Genomic DNA, 8,335 nt, shown 5'->3' with positions numbered 1-8,335 from the left:
TAGAGAAACCTGCCCAAGTCCAGTTTTACCCAACATGTCTACAAAAAATCTAAACATTCAAAGTCAACTAGATTTGTTCTTTTTATTCTCTACACAGACTCAGTATTTCCTTTGGACATTAAAGTGGTGTTTATACTTCACTCTTCTTTTATCCTGGAGTTTCAAAATAAGGCCTCAAATTTTAAGATAGTAATTATTTTTTTTTTAATTAACCATTTCTGTGAAGAGTAAGTTATATAAATACTAGAACAAAGAGTCACAATTTAAAAAATGGTATAAAGTATTTTGCAGTTGGGTCAGGTGTTAAAAATTCACAATATCTGCAAAGAAGTTTCATTTTTTAATATATTTTGTTGCAGTTTACACATACAATTCTGCTTTCAAGCAAGTGCTGGCAGTTTCACAAACTATCACAATGTATATGAGAGATTTTGATTTGAGGCATGCGGCAAATAATTATGGTACCAACTAGTGATGAATTTTTGTTTTCCCTCTTAAAAATATGTCTATGAGTCAAAAGAGATCTCAAGTTCTTCCTTTCCTTTCTAATACCAAATGTTAAAAAAGTAAAAACTGACAAACTGCATACTGTAAGTATTCGCTTATTCCCGTTCATCAAGTCTCCATTCATATTAGCTCTTTCCAGCTATACATAAATGTTCAACTGAAGTGAAGGCTCCCACATGCCTGACTTAAATCTACTGATAAGAAGCTTGCTTTCCTTAGTTATTTTTCATAGACCCTGGAGAAGAAGTCTATACCCCTAGAAACAATGGATGGAAATAACTCAAACAGAATAAAAGTATTTTACTAGAATCTCCCAGTCTTTCATGATGAAAAAGTAGAAACATAAGACCCAGTTATTCCACACCCTTATTCTACTGCCAGTCAGTAGTTAACTACTAGGGAAAGAATATAAAGAAATAAATAAATAAAGTGACATTTCTGGTGGTATACCTGCCTCCAGGAATCAAGTTGAGGACTTTTAATCACTGAAGAACAAAACTAAACCTTAAGTGTTTTTACAGACAAGAGGTCAGTTCCTAGATATGGATGCTGGCCTTTTAAAATTCTTTTACACATTTCACTTTCACATCACTTAACACTTAAGTTAATAATTTCACAATTTCTGTTTTCTCTGTAAGAAACAGTTTTAATATTTTAAAGCTGGAGACTAAATCCAGAAGAGCCCAAAGGGCTTGAGAGAATCTTATGGTAGAAGGAGAATAAAACGTCCTTTCCAGATCATTATGATTTACTTCTTTATCCATTTTCCTTCACTCACTCTCTCTCCCTCACTTCAGCTCTCCAACCTGAAGAGTAAAACAACACAAGATGGTTCAAGACAGCAAAAAAGCTAACCAGTGATGAACAGGGGTCTTCCCCTCCCTGGCTCTAGCACAGACCTCTCCCAACACTAATGTTCAAATGATCTCTCCATACAAAAAGCTGCAGGAAATTAATACAATGAACAACAACAACAAAAAAAACAAACCCAAAGAAAACAACAACGATCACCCCTCCAAAAATAAAAAACAACAAAACCAAACAAACCCCAAATAAACAACAACAACATGACAGTTTTTCTCCTGTGTTAGGCAAATTGAGTGAGCTCAGCAAAAGGTTTGATTAGCACCAGAAACCAGAGAACCAGAGAAGGGGAGAAGGAAATGAGATCTCCACACTGAGAATCACTTTGATTTCTCAAGGGACTTCACTCCCAGTCTGCTTAGGGTGCATAATAGCAAGTGGTGGTCTAACTTCTGGCTGCTGCAGAAAGAGCCCCGAATCACCTTGTTTCTCACTTCACAAAGGCACTTACGTTCTTACTCCAGTCCATACACATCAACACTGTCATCTCCTATAGTTGCATCATTAACAGTAGCAAGCAGATCTACCTCTCTGATCAGCATGAAGGGCAGTTCATCTGAGGTTTGACAGATGAAAAATTATGCACAATGGGGGTTTTCTGCATGCATAATTGAAATTAAGATTTCTCTGTACATAGATAAAAATTCTACCTTCTTCCACAGTCACAGACAGGAACTAGTAATGGATGCATAGAATAAAAATGGTAAAATGGTACAAGGACAGAGGAGCACATGCTACTACTCCTCATGTTCCCCCAACATCCAGCAGTTGCTGACAATTCAGATTCTACCTAAGCTAGAATGGCACATGTGTGCTTCAGCCACCAAATACAGACTTCTTTCCAGTAGTAGAAAAATCAACACAAGAAACATTTTCCTGGTTGGACTGAGCAAGCAGAGCTCTGAAGAAGATGAGGGAGAATTGCTCCATTTTGCTACTAAGCAAATTCACATGCATCTCTTCAGAATTAATGTTATTAATGTTATCATTAACCATTGTACATGTTAATATGCCATGGATTCAGCCTAAGAGCACAGTCACAGTATTTATTGACTAGATAATGAGATATCTATGCTAACTTAGTTCAAACTTAGAAGTCCATAATACTGCAGCTGTACAAGGTACAGCTTTTTTCCTTATAGTATAATAAAATTATTATAATAAATATTAGTATTAATAGTATAATAGTAATTTTTCTTATGGTATAATGTATAAACACAATGCATAATTATAGGACAAGTAATTCAGCAACTGAATAACACTGACAATACGCTAATCACTACCTGCAGAGCTTAAAATACCAGGTCCCTAATCTGCAAATTTTACTTACGCACACTCTTGGGTTCACTAAGGCTTCGTAAGAATATAAACTTTACAGATTAAAAGACCCAAGAGAAAAAGCCAAGGAAGGATGCAGAAATACAATACCTGACCCAGGTATGTAAACTGCCATGCTGGAAAACCATGAGTTTTCTCATTAGTACCTACTTTCTAATTTAGACAGGATACCAAGTTTATGAGCTTATTTTCTTCTTCTAGCAACAAAACCATTACCAGAGACAAATTTTCTCTTTTAAGACTCAAGATGTAATAATACACAAGTATATGCATAATTTTTAGCCCATTGTGCATCTAACAGCTTACAGAACAGTTAGATTTATCATGACATTTCAGGGTAACTTTGCAAGCTTGGGTTTTCTCAAGGACTACTACTGTAAAAAGGATGAAAATCAGATACATGATTTTTTTAAGTCAGAAAATTATTTCAAGTTGAAAATTACTTGTAAAGTTAAAACTTTTTGTATCATCTGTGTTATTACAGATCTCTCTGAATCTTCAGGGGTTATCTTGCTCTTGCCTCTACAGACTGTAAAGCTGTAATGCTAAGAAGCCGAAGAGCTTCACCTTCAGAGAAGAACAAGAAATGAAGCCTCTGATGAGGAAACAATTCAGGTTGCCAAAGATCTTCACTTAATTTTCCCTCTTTAACCCAGGCATCATCCTCTGTCAAGACTTTTTGTTTTGGAGGAAAAAACCATAGAATCTACTTCTTCCCCTCTAGGCCCCTCCCAGCTGGGAGTAACTGTAAAGTGCTACGATAATGAGAAAAATTAAATAGAATTAAGTCATACTATGAGCGTAGGCAATTCACAACGCATCAGAAAGATGCACTACAGTTAAAAGAACAAACAATGGACCTCGTGGTCTTGAATGAGATTTCCACCTATATGATGCATATAATTCAATAATACTTAAAGTCAAGGCAGCATGGATTTTGGTTGTTAGCACAGCCATAGTTCATCTCCTGCATCTCCTGTATTACCATAAATTTAGTACCATTTTTCTTGATTTCCCATGGATCCACATTCTAATTCAACAGAAAATAATTATCTGTAACTGTTTAATCCACACAGGTATGTGGCTCCCTGCCATGAAGAAAAATAAAGACAAAAGCACTACACATATGCATAAAGCCATCAAACTGGTACTACCAAGCAACTGGAACTACTGTACCTCCAAACTTTTGAAAGACTACTTAAAGAACTGAAGCTCAAAAGCCACAGTTTTGCACATATTGTCACTCAAATGAAAATTTTTAAAAAGAAAATGCATTCCTCCTAATATTGTATCACTAGCAACACTTATGGTCATAAACCTGCTTGGGCATGTTTTAATTTGCCCATTAAAATAATAACATTAATAGATTATTATGATCAGCATTGACATGCAGGAGACAGTTTTGCCTTGGGGCAGAAGATAATGGTAAATCCAAAAACCCTGAGATGCCAGATTTTTTAAAAAAGTAGTGGGATGGAAGAAGGAATGCCAAGGACAATCTTTTACAGATCTGATCATTACTAATTTAAATTTGTGAAATATTTTTAAAAAGGAATCACTTAGATCTGCTCTAAAGGTATAACAAGTGGAATCAAATCCATTAAAAAAAACCCCAAACAAACCAACACAACTGCAATTTCCACTGCAACAACTGTGTTCTTGGTACAGTTTTTTAAGATATGTGTAGGTGCTGTTTGTAATTGTGAAGTTAGAAGAAAACTTGTATTGAAAAGAACCAGAGAAACAGAATCAAACTTTCAAAAAAAGGAAGGTCTGTTTCTAGACCTTCCAGCTAATTATCCAGGTTGGTGACTATGTATGTCACAGATGTTACCTCAGACAATACCTAAATGCAGGTGCACTCTTTTCTCTTTCACATAAAGTAGGTGTTTTTATCTGGGAATGAGACTATGTTAGTAAGTCTCAAAGATTTTAAGCAGATTTTATGCAGGGTCAATTCAAGATTTTATGTATTGGATCCTGGCACCAGGAGCACTACAAAAGTTGCTTAAGATGTAAGTAGCTCAGGACCACAACTACCGCACTCAGCTAACAATGAACCCAAATCTACAACACCAGGACTGAGGTGGTGACAACCCTAGGCAACAGATCCACAAAATGTATTCACACTCTTGAATCCCTGAGCTCTCTGATGTGTAGTGTACACACATTAAATCGCTTTATCATGCTGACTCAGTATAGCTGAGCAGCTCTGCAGATCATTCCTCAATACCCAAATAATATGAGATATCCTAGCCCTTCCCATTAATTGAACTAACAGTTGTTGCACACAATCTTGTAATTATCACAAGAATAAAGAAGAGACACGTGTGCTTCTTATCAATATATTGGTGCTAAGAGTCACAGTGAGAGACTATGGCAATGGGCAACACCCAATGAAGCAAACACATACGGTGGAGTGAAGATGGAGAAAATTTCTGATTCACACCAGAAATAGCAAATTTCTCGAGTAACCAAGAACACAAACCACTTTTGTGCTTGAATTAGCAATACAGTGAACATGTAAAAGGAGTCTTTGCATTCTTCATACTTCTCTTGCACAAAATACATCCTGAACTCACCAGTAAAATAATTCCATTTAAGAGAATTGATCACATCTATATTTAAAATCAGACCAACAGTTTTGTGTAACTTGCAGAACTTCCTGTGCATGGAGTGAGGGGGAGAATCAGTGTAAATTGCTTTGCAGTAGGATGCTATTTCATGAAGAGAAAAAACAGTATCAATACCAGCGGAGCAGGCAAAAGAACAATCTTGCGAAGATACCACAGTTTTAGAACAGTAAATTTAAAAAAAACAAGAATTGCTTCACAAAAAATCAATACACTTTCCCCATAGGTTCATGATGTAAAATTCTATAATCAAGGCTTGTAGATTTGTAATTATGGTATGTCAGCCACATTTAAACAAGCATGTTAAAAGATTGTTAAAGTTAAACTAACACAATTGCAATGTGAATTGTCTTAGTCTCATTCTAATCTACTCGTGTCACTTCCACTTAATCAGATGGAAACTATGGGCAAATGTCAGTGCTATTTTCAGGCAACCTGACTTACTTTGTTTGCAGTGGTTTTTAAAATTATTTTCAATCTGAAATGCAAATAAGGTATTTTAGAAGGTTTTTTCCCCTAATCAATTATCTCACTATCCGCGGGTAGTTGTTTGGATTTACTGAGGGTAAAAATATTTTGAAGCGATTAAATGAGAAGTACTGCTTGCTAGGACATAAGCCACAAATACAGAAAACATCACTACCCATGCTCATTAAATCTACTTATTTTGAATTACAAACTGTTGAAAGTATAAAATTACCAAGAGCCTATCTATCAGATTTACCAAAAAAGCAAAAGACCTCCCTATTTCTAGTTCAAATTTCTTTCACTGATACATAGCAGTGTAAGAAATGTGCAAGCAAGCAAATTACTTACAAACTAAAATACAGTCTCTTGAGAGGAGAACACAAAAAATTTGACTTACAGCTAAAAAATAAATACCAAAGCAGAACAGCTGCTTAATTCTTAATGTAGAAAAAAAGTGATGAGTTTGTAACTAATGAGAAAAAAAAAAGCTACAACAGATGATTAACACAAGTCAAATGAAATGTCGGAAAAGCTCTCTATTATCCTAACAGTTCTTGATCCTTACCTTTTTTTGATATGTTGTTAAAGCCTGAGCACTGAACATGGTTGGAAATCAATATTACATGCTAGATTCAATGTGCTTTTCTAAACTGAAAACAGAAAAAAACCTAATGAAAATTAACTGAAGTGCTAAGTCAGTCACTTTCTAGAATGCTTAATAAGCCTCTATGCAAATCCCCTCATGTACCAGGAAAAAAAATTATTCCTATAAAGTTTTTCTAGTTCAAAATAAAAGGACAATATTAATGTTCCCAAGCTGACACAAGTCACATGTATGCCCACTGTAGCAGAATGCATAACTAGGCTTCTGCTTAGAGAAGGAAGGGTGGAGTGGGACAGAGCCACACTACTTCTTGTATCTGTGTGCAGCTGTCACAGAACTGGGAGCTGCCGCTGTATCATGTCCCCACAGGGAACTGAGATAACATCCCTTTTCTCCTTTTTTTTTTTTTTTGTAAGTTACCTTCACTTAGAGAATATAGAGTAACTGTAGATGTGGCTGCTGCTACTGCACAAGTTTACCTGCTTATTCACATAGACATTCTCCAAAAGCAAATCTGAATCCTGCTGACTGCATTCGTATTGTTTACCCAAACGTTTTCATCCTTTCTTTGTACTAGCTCTGAAACGCATACAGTTGTTTGGTTTGCTCCTATGTTAAAAGAAATTCTCAAGCACCTTTAACTAACACCAACAGTGACAACTTTTCTAGTCTTCAAGTACAACCTTTCGAAGTGAATCAAGTATAAGAAAATGTGCATATCTTATTGACAGGAATCTGCGAAGTCATAACATAAAGTTGATCGTATGAAACTGCACTATTTAAGATCTTCATCCAGCGCACAAACTAATTCTTGTGTTTGTCTGAGTCAGCACAGGCTCAATAAACCCCATCATGACCAAACAGTGTTTAAAGCTATAATAAGAGCGATCCTGACAGATACGCTTCTCTTAAAAGCTATGAGGCTCTTAAAACCAGGAAAGATCAAGGCTCTGGTGACGAATCTACCAGGACTGCCCAGGGAGGTGGTGGAGTGCCCATCCCTCGAGGTACTTTAGGAAAGAATGGAGTGCTATGGTCTAGTTAAAAAGGTGGTGGTGTTTGGATTCAGTGATCTCAGAAGTCTTTTCCAACCTAACTGCTTTCGTGATGCCACTGATTCTGCAACTTCTGAACCAGAAATATTCAACAGCAGCTTTGGTTAAAGAAAACCATTTGAGGCTCCACGCCCGGCAAGGTATGTCGCTAGACTGCCCTGCACACCGAGGAGGCTGCGTGACTACCCTCGACTCCCAAAGGCACTTACGAAAGAGAACAAAACCCGCATTCAAACGTGTCCCGGAAAAGCGCGGCCTGTTCCCGACGGCGGTACGCGAGAGGTGGGAGCCCAGGGCCGCGCTCCGGCACAGCCCGCCAGCCCCGCACAGCACCGCAGGCCCACGCGCCACACGGCCGGCCCCGCGCCCGGCACGGCCGGTCCCGCACGGAGCCCCGCTGCAGTCCCTCGGCCCGGCCGTGCCCCAGCCGCCACTCACCGCCTCACGACGCCGGTCTTGATCTTGATCTGCCTGAGGCGCGGGTCGGCCATGGCGGCGGGCGGCGGGCGCCGTGACTGCGCAGCCCCGCGCCGCGCATGCGCCGAACCCCCAGCCCGGGCAGCACCACCGGAGCGGGCGGGAGCCGCGCGCCTCCCCCTGCCCGGGGCAGTGGAGAGGGCCGGGCAGCGGAGCGGCGCCGTCCGGGCGGAGCCGCCCGAGGCCGGCCGGGCCTGTTCGCACACGGGGAGAAAGAAAGGTGGGCGTGCAGCCTCTTCTGCGGCAGCACGGATCGGTACCGTGATGGTGTTGGGCTGCGGAGTAACCGGCACCAGCCGCTCCCCCCCTCTCGTAATGAGGACCGCATGATTAACGCCATTTCACAAGGCAAGCAGCCATTCTCTGGTGGTGTGTTTGTGCTCTCTCCC

At 39.2% G+C, this 8,335-nt stretch overlaps 1 protein-coding gene across 1 annotated transcript in view; it reads right to left on the bottom strand.

The window, feature by feature from the left end:
- Positions 1 to 7,998, bottom strand: part of TBCA (tubulin folding cofactor A) — a 29,042-nt gene extending 21,044 nt beyond the window's left edge. Inside the window, exon 1 of the mRNA XM_033086095.1 lies at positions 7,908 to 7,998. Within this exon, the coding sequence (XP_032941986.1) occupies positions 7,908 to 7,960 (53 nt within the window). The 5' untranslated portion in view covers positions 7,961 to 7,998. The remainder of the gene's footprint in view (positions 1 to 7,907) is intronic.
- Between the last annotated feature and the right edge of the window lie 337 nt (positions 7,999 to 8,335).

Source organism: Catharus ustulatus, chromosome Z, assembly GCF_009819885.2.
Source record: "Catharus ustulatus isolate bCatUst1 chromosome Z, bCatUst1.pri.v2, whole genome shotgun sequence".
Taxonomy (NCBI): domain Eukaryota; kingdom Metazoa; phylum Chordata; class Aves; order Passeriformes; family Turdidae; genus Catharus; species Catharus ustulatus.
Note: the sequence above shows the minus strand (reverse complement) of the source record. Positions and strands in the feature narration are given on the sequence as shown.